Source organism: Asterias rubens, chromosome 5, assembly GCF_902459465.1.
Source record: "Asterias rubens chromosome 5, eAstRub1.3, whole genome shotgun sequence".
NCBI lineage: Eukaryota > Metazoa > Echinodermata > Asteroidea > Forcipulatida > Asteriidae > Asterias > Asterias rubens.
In genome coordinates, this window is record NC_047066.1 from 13,695,048 (window position 1) to 13,709,257 (window position 14,210).

Sequence of the window (14,210 nt, forward strand, 5' to 3'; positions counted from 1 at the left end):
ATGCTAACAATTAACCCACCACCTTCCCTTTCCCTCCTCAAAACTGATAGGTAACAGCGGAGTGAGGACACAAAGTCAATAAATAATGTTATGTTAACAACATAAAGATCAGCTGTTAAATCAGCGTCGCATTTACAATAGTTTTCACAACTAGACTCAGCAACAAAACACAAGAAATTACTGACTAAATCCAGGGCTTGAACAAATATTTTGAATCCTCATATAACTGTGTTGATAAAAAGTATTGCATGTTTACAAAAAAGAGGCAAATTTAAGCGGGAAAAGATGCTTATTATGGTGTTGGTTACAAGCAGAAGATGAAGTTAATGCTTAGCCAAACCAGCACAAACCATGCAAAGGCTGAGGGTCAGTGAGTAGGTTATCGTCTATTCTTGTCGTAATCACCTTATTATGTTGTTTTAGTGCCTGGTAATGCAAAATTCCATTATAACCAGTATAGACCCAAATATTTGAACTGCCATTTTCATGCTGGTAAGGGAAACAAACTTAGCACAGCTGGGCCAGACTGTAATTTTATAAACTGTTGTAAACAAATTCCAGGCGAGTTATGAATTTTTGGTCCTACTTTCCCTTGGCTTATGAAAAAGGTTAAAAAGGAAACTGTTTTCCAAACAGTTCTTTTTAGAATGTTTTTTTTCTCTCAAGAAAACAACAGATCAAGAATGAATAGTGAATCCCAAAAACATCAGCAAGATATCATACCATAATGTATTCTCAAAATCCCTCCCAGCATTTTCGTTCAATCAGTGAAAAGTAATTTTATTGTGTTTAAAAAAAATTCATATATATATTTGAGTGAAAACAAATTGGTTGTTAAAAACAAGAAGTTTTACAGCAGCCACTCCCAACCACACAAAGTGCAATTTTAAAAAAAGCCAAATAAAACCATGTAAAAAATTAAGCTGACCACACTGCACCTTCAATTACAGGGTCCTCCCGCAAAGTATCAATTGATAATATGGATAATTATCACCATAAACCCTGGTTCATACTTCAATTTTTTTTTTTTTTTTTTTTTTAAGCTGCCTTCACAGCAAATGTTTTGCTGGAGTTCAGCACAAGCCAACTGATGCGAAATATTCATTACGAATTTGTTTCGCATTCGCAGGAAGTATAAAACCAGGCTCATTTCGGCTATAGTAAAATTGTTGTTTTGTTTCATTTTGTAGGCTGTTACATAACGAGCCCTGCTTTTCGGAACGTGGCCTCCACATATTTATATAATTGACAGTACTTTGTTTTTCTTCTTGCTGGTATGTGAAAAAAAAGATGCTCTGAATTGGATTGAATAACAATTCAAACACACATGGAGTCCACTTCATTCATTGTTCGAAGGGTGGGTGACTTTTCACAATACAAAAGTTTGACTTTTTGGGGGTCATTGTTTTCAAATCACTTCAGGGAGGATCCTGAGTTAACACCACACAAGCCTTGATTGTGCCTTTTTATTTTGTAACCAAGGCAACAGTTACCTGGTGCGCCGTGGTAGTTTGCATAGCTACCACGTCCCGGAGAGCGCCCTCGTACTGCCGACCCTCGTTGGTGTCCGGGGGTAAAGGCTGGCACTGCCCCGCTAAACCCTGGGCATGAGTAGTGGGTATGCACGGACATACAGTATATAAGGTTGGAAAAGGTGCACATAAAATATGGCTGCTTTAATTGTGGCTATACGGAAACCACTGCAACAACCATAGCCAAAACAGACCACTCAGTGGACCTGGCCGATCTTTATTTAACGTGGTTTTTTTTTTCAGCTTCTCTTTATACTCAACCAAATCGTTTAAAACATATACACCCACACACTCAACGTAACCCTGTAAACCAAGGACTTCCTTTTGTTTTCTCAAGTTTTGACTTGTTAGCGATGTCACCATTAGAGTTGTGGACAAGTCGTTAATGGTCTGCCGCGGTGAGGTAGTTCGAGTTGTGGCTGTGGCTCTCGCAAGATCAGTGCTCTCACGCGAACTGCTGATTGCCAACTTCTACTCCCCATTAACATCCACCGCGACAGACATTTAACAGTCTATGTCTATGTCACCATTGGTTTTGAACACAAATTTAAACTGAGAATGTCCATGTGAATCTCTTTCAGTCCTCGCTTCCACAGGTAGACAACCCCCCCCCCCCCCCCCCAACACACACACACACGTCACTCTTAACTCAGAAAATACACACCCATAGATTTAGGTTTACGTTTTAATGTTTCAGGGGGAAAAATAGTGTATTGATTGGCCCCCATTACCAAACCTGAGAGGTGGGCCACATCATGACAAAGCATGCTCCAAAGGTTATCAGAATGCACTCCTGAAGTAACACTTCATCATCATCTCATGCAAATGCAACAGACATCAGTGTTATTTATAAAGAGTCCACCGGGAGGAGAACATTTCAAAGAAAAACGTCCAGTTCAACTTCGATGGACCATTGTTAATAAAAACCACTTTCCTGATGTGTTAATTAACATGTCTTCCTTCTTTCAAGTAACTTCATTTTACAACAGGTCCTCCCACCCTTGTTGACTTTAAGCCTGTGAAACTAGGAGACAAAAGCAATTTCTAACCAATGCATGGGGGAACACGACAGAGCTAAGTTAAAATCAACTTGCAACCAAACCTTGCGTACATGTATGATTCAAAACCCTTAAAATCCATTTTGCAAAACAGAAAAAGGCAAAGCTTCGCTACCCTAACCAATACTAATGCTGGCGATTTCTGAAACACAAAATTTTCCGGTCAAATCTCTTTTTCATGATTCTATACAAGTGTGCAGTAGCACACCAACTAAAAACCTACTGCCACCTTTGTGTGCATTCTGCAAAATCACCAAACACTGCCCAAAACAACATCTGTTTCCAAATGTGTTGATCATCACTCTACCAAAAGAAGGACTACCACTCAGTTTCTACCGCAGAAGTTTGAATTACCAACGAACAGAACTAGACATTTTCAAGGAAAGTTACACTCTTCAAGGAAACAACCCCATGGAAACAAAAACAACTTTTTTTCGTTGAGAGGAAATGCCATACAGGAAATCAAACCTTGACAGCTGCAGAAAGTAAAAGTACACAACACATTGTTAAATGGTTGGCCCAGTTTCCAGAAATAAGTGCACTAATTGCCTGGGCTTCTGATGTGAGCAACTGGATTGTGTTTATACTATATCGCTGTGTTAGTGCATGAATGTTGTATCTTCTAAAACAGCACTACGTTAGGCACACGTATTTCCAAAACGTGGTTTCTAGCCTAAAATAGCCCGGATGTGCAGACAAAACAATAAGTAGGTGTTGAGAAACTACAGCGTTTTGCACGCGGCATTTCCATGCGAGATAAGACTTTTTTGCACAATAGAGATACTCTTTTGCAAAAACAACGCAATTCCTTAATGAGTTTCTACATCCAAAGTTAACATACCTAACTTTTTTACCAAAAAGATTGCATATACAACAAACCAACCCACCACACACAACACCATCAGCACAAGGCCACCATTTTGAAAATCGAATAAGCATTCATCACACAAACAAGTCTGGTCTCTTTAACATGACGGCTAATTTACGAAAGAATATCAGTCATGGACTTCTTGGAATCCAACAACCACGCCCTGCAGGGCAAAAGCCAAATTGGAACTAGCTTTGACAAAAGCCAACTCGAATAAACATCTGCAGCCTAAACAACTATAAGTGGTGACCGACTCACTGTACAACCCTAATATTGCATTGCCATAGACGCAAAGCCCAAACACTGTAAACTCACTGCATGATGTCAGTCACATTAGCTTATATCTTCATACCAATAACTGTGCCACACTCTCAAGTTACAAGCAACATTGATGCGTTACTCATACACAGCTTAAATGTAGGGTCATAGATTAGTTAAAGACACTGAACACTATTGGTAATTGTCAAAGACTTTTCTTCTCGCTTGGTGTATCTCAACATATGCATAAAATAACACACCTGTAAAAATTTGAACTCGATTGGTCGTCGGAGTTGCGAGATAACTATGAAAGAAAGAACACCCTTGTCACACGCGAGGTTGTGTGCTTTCAGATGCTTGATTTCGAGACCTCAAATTCTAAATCTGAGGTCTTGAAATCAAATGCATTGAAAATTACTTCTTTTTTGAAAACTACATCACTTGAGAGGGAGCCGTTTCTCAGAATGTTTTATACTATCTACCTCTCCCCATTACTCGTTACCAAGTAAGGTTTTATGCTGATAATTACTTTGAGTAATTACCAATAGTGTCCACTGCCTTTAAGTTCCCCCAAATATTAATGACAATTAAAACTTATATTTGCTGAGAAGCACTGCAGTTGTTGATTGTATAAACTTTTTTCGAGAAAGGATTTCCTTTCGAAGCAAAATGGTTTAGAAATTTGTTTTTACACCAAAACATCTCAATAACGATTCATGCCTGAATCGTTCCACAGATTTTTGAGAGTTGGTGTCCGTACATGAATACTGCAGACAGAGATGCGTTTGGTACCCGCTGCCACCTCCCTAAGCAGGAATCGATTCTTGTGAAAATACTGTGAGAGCACTTTGCTGTTTTCTCAACAAGCAGACACTGTATTCAACTGAAATTTTCACAGGTGTCTCTTATTGTATCTTACTCTTTCTAATTTTGTCTACAAACCAGCGCTACTTTGACAAAACCCAGACCATGACCCTACCATTAAGCACTGTGTATTATCCACATTATATAAACGATTTGAAGAAAAAACCCGAGGAGTTTTTATCGTTGTCCCGCAAAATTGTATTCAAGATGAGTTAATGGGCTCCTACATTATAGTAAGTACTGGCTTCCTATACCAATCATCAAAAAGGTTTGTGGTTCCCTAATTGTTTTTTAGTCAGGGAGTGTCGCTAGAAAATGAAAAATAAATCAGGTTAGGCCAGAAGCAATGTTTCAGAGTTGGTAATTTCAGACGTCAATCTGTGGAAATAATTTAGTCCAGAACGATTTCATTTTCTATCACTATGGTTTCCCTTTTTGGTATATATATATATACAAAAATATAAAAAAAGGACACATAATTTCATTCAATGTCTCTGTGTTAAAGTAACATCTTAACCTCCACCCCCACCAAAAAAAAAAATTAAATATAGATAAAAATAAAATAAAATGCACAAATAAAAATCAATTTACCAAAGGAGATCTACAAAGCAGAAAAGCACTACGTCCGTGGGAAACTTTAAAGAAAATTATGTGCTTTGCATAATTTGTTGTGTTATTTTGCTGTTTTTAGTTTGTTGGTTTTGGGGGTTTCATTATTCTGTGTGCACTTTTTACTCAGTCTCCCACGACTTACAAAGCACTGTGAATCTTCTGTTATGAAAAAAAAGGAAATGTTCTATAACTACTCTCTTTAAATACTACAAATCCAAAAGAGGAAAATAATGAATTCTAATTGGCTACACAACTACCATGGTAATGGTTGCTAAGGCTGACAAATGCTCTGAGCCAATCGGGTGTATAGGGAAGGAAAAACTTTGATGAAACTAAACAACAGAAATACCATGCGGAATTATATAATGCAGGGTGAATGGCACAAGACAGCAGTTTACCTACTGCAATGGCTGTAACAATGAATCCAGCATCTTGGAAACAACTTCAATTTCTTAGTTTGCAGACGTTTGTGGAAATCAGTGTAATATTTTCAAAGAAGACATTACTGAATATCTTCATTTTGCAGTGATGTAGAAGATTTGTTTGTGCTTCATTGTACATCCATTACGAGCAATGAAAACATTCCCGACTTTTCTTTGCATATGCAGGCCTGTATGTTTCGTTTTTGAAAGGGCAAGGACCTCAAGGCATTTTCTCCTTGGTAGCGGGAACCCTATAAGGAAATTGTAAATTTCTGTTGGAGCATTTCAAGGGCACCAAGGCCTTTTTTTTCTTGGTAGCGGGCACCCTATGAGAAAATTGTTAATGTCTACTGCAGCATTTCGTGGGCACCAAGGCAATGACCAGGGAGCATGGAGGCAATCGCCTTCTTTGCTTCAATGAAGCATCAGGCCTGCATATGAGAAAAACCTTGTACATGTAGATGGATAATTGAAAAAACTTGACGATTTTTCATTTTGTCCACCCGTAAACAAAAAAATGAAAACATCTCACATGAGAAGTAACTGTTTACAAGATGCTGAAGTCATTCCATGTTTAAGTGCCATGAGGTCAGCGAGAAGGGGGGTCAACACAAACCCAACAGGGTCAAGGGTCAAACTTACCACTAAAGTATGGGGTGAAGGGAGGGTAAGCAGGATAAGACCTCCCAAATGCAAAATTTGCTGGGTAACCTGTAAGAACAAAAACAACAAATATTATAGATGGTTATTAACAATTGTCTGCTTCTGTTTTCACTGGGGTTTAATTTATTCACAGGGAGAGGAGACAAATCAACCGACTTCGTCAAAGGAAAACACTGCCTTCAGATTTGACACATCCAATCGCTCATTATGAAATCAATACAGTTGGAAATATCTTTTTAAAGTAGAATACAATGGGTGGGATTCGAACTCCCAACCTTTGACATCCTAGAGCAGTGTCATACCAACTAGACCAAAGAGATTGCCTTGTAGCTAGAGGCAAGGTAGCTTTTCACAGGACTCTGGAAAGTACTGAGTATACAGTGCTAACACACATCGGTGTCCATGTATACAAGTCAAACCAAAATGAATATTCCGTATCCCTAATGCAAATTTTGCTCAAACAAAATACTACTCAAAATTGTGTGGCTTCGCTTTTACTTTGGGAATTAACACAGTCCGGCAGTTTGAGAACCACAATTTAGACTCTACATAAATTACAAACCGTGTTAGTTTACCAGGTTAAAGGGAAACAATAAATGTTCAGGGGATATCTCAGTAAATCATTATATTCTACTTTAAAAACTTCTTTCCAACCTTACTCATTTCATAACAAAGGCTATGTAATGTGTTCCTTTAACAAACAAACTGTTTGTCGCCGACATATTTGTACGCACACTTACCTTCCACATAAGCTTAAAGACCTTATAAATCCAGAAAAAAAGGATAGTCATACTTTGTTCTTGAAATGCATTACTTCTTGAAATGGTAGGTTACTCAAGGCTTTAATTAAGACCATGTTGTTTTTATTTCAGGTTGACCTTGCGACAAAGAAGAGACTGTCACAAGTCTAAATTTGTCGTCCAGGTCGTCGTTGCAACAAAAAAAGAGGACTGTCACAAGTCTATTGAAAAGAAGTATTCAAACATCTAAGGATCTTTCTTTCAGTAGACCGATCCACTAAGCTCCGCCCAGTGCGTATTGCGTATCTTGGCGCGCGCGGCAGAGTTGTGCAGAAAGGCATTGGAGAGCCCCACGTGTTCTTGCTCAAACGTGCGTCAGAGCCTACTGGATCGGTGTATTCAAACCTAATCCCCAAGAAGATTTCAACATATTGATTATTAATACAATTGATGTCAAAGTACAGTTCCTGAGATACCAAATTCAATGTAATAATTTGAAAATTTTTCAACCGTGACACATGTTTAAGTAAGTGCTTAACTTGAGCCTTCATATTTCATCGGACAGGGATAGTCAGCAAGCAATATATTAACAGTAAAAGGGGTGCCGTTCTACTCCGAGCATGGTATAAAGCATTTTTTATAAAGTTATCTATTTCAAAGCACACTCATTTCAAAACAAAATAATCATAAAATAAAAAATTGAGAACAGTGACTTTAAAACACTCAATCCATCTAATTATACATGAACAAAACACGCTCAGAAACTTCTGCTTGGTGGTACAGATTTACAAAGAAGAAAGAAAAAAAACAGCAAAAGAAAAGTGTTTGTTTTCATCTCAACATCGAACTGTCTTTTGTCGCATTTTCTTTTTCAGGATGTTACAACCAGAAAAATTGTTCTCTTGTAAAAAGAGGCCAGACAATTTTGCCAGTCTAGTCTAAATCTGAATAGTATAAAGAAAAACGCAGAGCTACATAACATAAGACAAATTTCCTCTTCAAATAGATTAGCAAGCTGCAGTATGAGTTTGAAGACCAAGTACTACTCCCTGAGGGAATCATACCAACAACGAAACCATATTTCTGTTTAGCCTTCGATAAAGCCTTCAAGCTTGAAACATCAGACCATTAGCTTTTACTGGTGCATTTTTCTTTGAGCGACTTCTTTTGAGAAAAGAAACAAAAAATATGTGCAATGATGTGAACAGCTCGATCAAAATATTCCAGCAAGTATAAACCATTGCACAATATTTTGTATGTTACATCGACTCTTTTGCTTAAAAAAAACCCTCAGATGAGATTGACTGGGGGTATACCGGGGGCAGACCAAACCGCAAATTGAGTGAAACACATCACAAGCTCCGCCCTACACATCCCTTTAGTCTATCCCTTCTAACATCAATCAAAGCCTTTGTGGCTCTAAAGGGGGAAACCCTTTGAAGAAAACATCGATAAATGAAACCACAGTATAATAACCTCTCGCTTGATTCATGCTTTCACAGCGGCAACAAAAGCAACAAAGAGGGACGAGACTTAAAATTATATAAAAAAAGCTGCTGATTTATCACAGGTATAAAATAATTGCAAATCTACCCACAAGAAAAAAACTCTCAAACACAAAGGGGAAACATCTGCTATGGTTTCCTGTGTGTAAGGTGTTAATTGACCTATAGGAGTCGGGACTTTTAGTCAATGGCTCCCTCGCATCATGAAGATCTGAAACGCAATATGTTTTATTGATGGAGTAGTTCCCTCGGTGGTGGCATAAGCTTCTTCTTTACGCACACAGAAAACAAAAAAACCTAGGTCAATAACATGTATGATGAGCTATAACAAGACTTTGATGCAAGCAAAAAAAAACACTTAAAGGGAAGGTACACGTTTGGTAATTGTCAAAGACCAGTGTTCTCACTTGGTGTATCCCAACATAAGCATAAAATAACAATCCTGTGAAAATTTGGGCTCAATCGGTCATCGAAGTTGCGAGAAAATTATGAAAGAAAAAACACCCTTGTTGGACGAATTTTTGTGCTTTCAGATAGGAATAAAAGACTTCTAGCTAGAAGTCTTTTATTATTTAAATGAGAAAATAGATCTTTCTCAAAATCTAGCTCTCCAATGCTCGTTGCCAAGTCAGTTTTTAAGGTAATATTTGTTTTGAGTAATTACCAACTGTGTACGATCCCTTTAACAACAGAAAAGAAATACAAATTTGAAGGAAAAAAAAGAATAAGAATACTGTGAGCACATCTTCTTCACGATAATGCTTTCCGAGACAGAAGTCACATTTTCTTGCAGGCACATATTTAACCATGTTGCCCTTCAAGTCAAACCTAAACGCTAATATATCTCACCAGAACTTGTTCGGACAAGTCTAGTCAGCATCGAAATAGCAGCCAACATGTTCTTTCCTTTCTAACTCACTTTTTTTTTCTTTTTTTCTTTTTTCTTTCTCGTCTCTTTTTTTTTTTCTCATTCGCCCCCGTTTTCTTGTTTTTCAAGCGTATTCAGAATGTTAAGTCGTATGTACGCATGTTTATCACCAGACTGTGAATAGCTTAGCACATTTTATCCGCACACAAAATAAGGGTGTGGCTGCCAATGCAAAAGGATCAGAGCATATTCCTTGTGTTCTACATATCTATTTGCCAATCGTAAGTTGTGACTTTCTCCTTTTGAGCACACAAAATAACTCCTGCTTTGTTTTCCTTAAACAATTAAACAACGGAAAATAATAAAATAAGCAACATGTATATTACACAACTGCCTGACCACTGTACTACCAATTATACAATGTGCAAGTACTGACTAAAAGCTGTATCAAAGCTCTCTACACCAATCTAGCGTTTGAGTAATAGTTTAGGCCAAGGAGTGGTTGAGTGGAAACTGAGCGACATGTTTGAGTGATCAGTTACCTGACAGAGTAATTGATTATGTCGATTGACTTCCTGATTGATTGATTGATTGATTGATTGGTTGATTGGTTGATCTATGATTGTTGAATGGCTTAATCAATTGATTGGTTATTAGATATGATGAGTCGGTGCAAATGGAAAGCATGAATTTTGGTTGTGTCCTTGATGGGTGTGTATTTGATGGGTGTGTACTTGATGGGTGTGTACTTGATGGGTGGGTACTTGATGTACTTGATGTAATGGTTAATCCACTGAATGGGGAATTTACAAAGACAATGTTAAAGCCATTATACACTTTCGATAAACAGTATTGTCCAAGTCCCACACTTCGTGTATCACAACTTACATATAAAATAACAAACCTGTAAAAATTTAGGCTCAATCGGTCATCAGAGAAAACCCACTCTTGTTTCCGCGTTTTTCGCCATGTAATGACATGTGTTTAAAATAAATCCGTAATTCTCGCTATCGAGAATTGATATTGTTTTAATGTTTTCTCAAAACGTAAAGCATTTCATGGAACAATATTTCAAGAGAGGTCTTTCAATATAACCTTCTGTAAACCCTGTAAATTATTTGTAAATCTGTGAACTTTTTTTTTTTTTTTTTTTCTGTACCGAAAGTGTATAACGGCTTTAACTAATCAATACAACCTTTTACTTGAAGGATTCAGAAGGATCAATTGACTAATTGTATATCAAACTAAGATCATGTTATTGATTCAAAACTGATTGATTAATGAAATGATCAACAGCTCAAGCAGTCACTTTTTTTCTTTTGATCGTCAAATTCATCAGCTCAATCAAAACAATGATTGATTGACTAATTCCATCAGGGAACGATTTCGTCTGGCAATTTTGCGTCGCATAATATTTTTAGACTGGACAGTTTTTTGCACTGAATGCTAACATTGAGTAGCAAATGGTGATTTTGGGTAGCAACTATGAAATTTTTGTGGAGCATTTCGCTCTGCTATACAAGGGAAATCGTTCACTGCTCGTTATGTAAACAAACTGACTAATTATCAAATTAATTGAAAACCGATTTCTCTACAGAGTTGATTGACTCTGATTTGTGATTGATTAAGTGGATAACTGTTTTGAGTGCTCGATTGAAAAATGTATATTTGTAAGGTGCAGCATGATGGGATGATTAATCGACCAATTGATTTACTCTGATTGAATTTGATTTGAGTCAACCGTTGCTAAAGGTTAAGTATTGATAAAGTTGAACAAATTCAGGCCTGGAATTCCACGTAGGCCACAGCCTCTGTTGCCCCTGGTCTTGACCTTGTTGCCCCTGGTCTTGACCGTGTTGCCCCTTCCCAAAGTTCCCCCAAATCCTCCTGTGTTATTATTAAAGGAACACGTTGCCTTGGATCTGTCGAGTTGGTCTTTGAAAAGCGTTTGTAACCGTTTGTTATCAAATGCATATGGTTAGAAAGATGTTGTCAAAGTAGAATACAATGATCCACACAAACATGCCTCCAAATTGCACGGTTTTCCTTTTACCTCGTCGACTAACACGGTCGGCCATTTATGGGAGTCAAATTTTTGACTCTCATAAATGGCCGACCGTGTTAGTTCGCAAAGTAAAAGGAAAACCAAGCAATTTCGAGGCAAATTTGTGTGGATCATTGTGTTCTACTTTTAAAACATCTTTCCAATCATACGCATTTATAACAAACGGTTACAAACTTTTTTTATAGCCCAACTCGTTCCTTTAATTAAACTTTTTCAAATTAAAATTTGAACTACTATTGAACTACAGGTCTGCATTTTAGTAAAAAGTTGTTGAGGTTCAAAAAAATGTTCTGGTGGAGAAGGTGTCAATGAGGCCATCTGTTGCCCCTGGTCTTGGCCTTGGTGCCCCATCCAAAGTTTCCCATAGACTTTAAGAGCTCAAATAGAAGTTCCCTTTGGGAAAACGGCCTTGCCCTTCTCAAAGATGAAATTCCAGGCCTATAAATTTAGACAATGATTGATTAATAATGATTTTGAGAATTTATAAAAATCTCTTAATATGATTTTAAATATAAAAATGATGTAATAAGTGCAGGATTGATTGTCTGTGTGAATGTCGAATCGCTTTAGTGGGGGGGGGGGGGCTAAGCGACGCAGAATCACCTGCGACGGCGGGTGACAATTTTGACAAGAAAATGAGAAAGCTGTCCGAGAACTTGCCTTTCACATTAGGGACAGACTCCAGAAGAATCGGCATAGAAGGAGATAAGCCTAGAGAGTGAGATAGTGTGGAAATCATGGACGATAATATCATTAATTTTTCATCGTTAGGAAAATATAATCAATCTATTCAAATGCTGCTACAGCCCTAAGAATATAACAAACAAGTACCTGGAGTCTTCTTGGAAATATTTTCAAAAAACCCCTGCGAAACGTTGAATTGTTTCAGGCTTCAGACGTGTGATTGTAGTAAAAAAATAAAACAACTCTTTTTAACCTATTGCTAAAACTCATTTGAGAGTGGTTAGGTAACATACTACCATAAAAATGTCGAAAATAAATCCTCCTGTGTTTATTTAATTAAACTTTTTCAAATTAAAATTTGAACTACTCTTGAACTACAGGTCTGCATGTTAGTAAAATGTTGTTGAGGTTCAACAAAAATTCTTGTTGACAAGGTAAGAAAACTGATTCTTGGCAGGAAAAATTAAGATCGTAAATGATATGAAACAAAATTACTAATAAAACCTTATGTTGGAGACTAAACCCCAACATACCTGGGAAAAAATGCTACACCTTAAAAGAGAGTGTATAAGTCAAAGATAAACAGATCAACCCACGGTTTCTAGGAACCGATCAACCCAGGGTTCCCAAGACGGTTCAGCCCAGGGTTCCCAAGACTGATCAACCCAGGGTTCCCAAGACTGATCAACCCAGGGTTCCCAAGACTGACCAACCCATGGTTCCCAAGACTGATCAACCCAGGGTTCCCAAGACTGATCAACCCAGGGTTCCCAAGACTGACCAACCCAGGGTTAGTGGGAGAACCCCCTGCCTTGTTAGACGGGGTTGGACGGAATTGGGATCTCACAATTGCCCAAAACTGAACTGAGGTTTATGTAGGAATCCTCTCCCCCCCCAAAAAAAAAAATAATAATAATAATGATAATAAAATAAAAATTACAAAATAACTTCAGTGGCAATTATAAACCATTTACTGTCTGACTTGGGAACAGTGAACTATGCACTGTTAAAATATTCCCTTTAAGCAAAGTCATAACTTGCAAACTGATTCTAAAGGGCTGTCGCCTTGTCTCCAAAACTTAATTAGTATTTTATTAAAAAAAATTGGGAGAAGGAGAGTTGATATTAAGGGGGGGGGGGGGGGGTTTTGCCAAATTGACAGAAATAAAAAATAGCGTGTATATAGAAATTAGCCAGTCAGTCAAATGCTCTCTGACTGACAGTTGTTTTGATTGCTCCGTGCATGTGGGAATAACAATCACATAAAGAGCCCCCATCAAAGAATATATATTCTTCAAGTTGTAGAGAGGGTGGTTAAAAGAGCGCCTCTCTAAAGGCAGTGATGACCGGGGACCAGGGAGAGGAGGAGAGGGGGGTTAGTGTTTTAACAGCTGGCCTGTTGGGCAAGAAGTCCGTCTGCTCAAGTGATAGGGCTAACCATGGCCCCTGAAGTCCGCTCACAACTACGTACACTTCAACAATATGTCGACATGAAGATTTGTCAAAAGGGGGTGACTGTGGAGTGCCTGTGGGACTACAGACAGACGAGACTGGGGGGAGGGGGGGGGAATGGAAGAAGGAGGAGGGAACAGGTTTGATGCTTACTTGGATTAGTGCAGGTGCCTTGAGCATAGGGATTCCACGGTGCAACTGGATCGTACAAAAATAAAGAGAGAGAGAGGGGGAGGAAAAAACAGACAATCAAAATTACTTGAGGTGGACACTTATTTGATGCCTAATATAACCTTAAGACAATACAGCTTAGCACTTAATCTTAAAGGATTCACGTAATTTTGTACAACAATGTCCACAGATTTTGATTAAACTTTGAAGAAGATAATGATAGTATAAAGCATACCTTACAATGTTACTACAGCTGTTGTGCTATAGTTTTTGAGAATGAGTAAAACCATGTCACAAAAAAATACGTTTAACATGCTAAAATAATTTGTGTGACTTGTTTTACTCATTTCTCAAAAACTACAGCCCCTCGGCAAGTAATATTTCAAGGGAAGCTATATACCATCATTATCTTCAAAGTGTGAGAGTTTGATGTAAATCTGTGGACATT

At 37.9% G+C, this 14,210-nt stretch overlaps 1 protein-coding gene across 1 annotated transcript in view; it reads right to left on the reverse strand.

Annotated features, from left to right (window-relative positions):
- LOC117290196 (RNA-binding protein Musashi homolog Rbp6-like) overlaps positions 1-14,210 on the reverse strand; it is a 71,113-nt gene that overhangs the window by 15,248 nt on the left and 41,655 nt on the right. The window contains exons 5-7 of the mRNA XM_033771454.1: positions 13,745-13,789; positions 12,116-12,166; positions 6,257-6,325 (exon numbers count right to left, since the gene is read on the reverse strand). Of these exons, the coding sequence (XP_033627345.1) occupies positions 6,257-6,325; positions 12,116-12,166; positions 13,745-13,789 (165 nt within the window). The remainder of the gene's footprint in view (positions 1-6,256; positions 6,326-12,115; positions 12,167-13,744; positions 13,790-14,210) is intronic.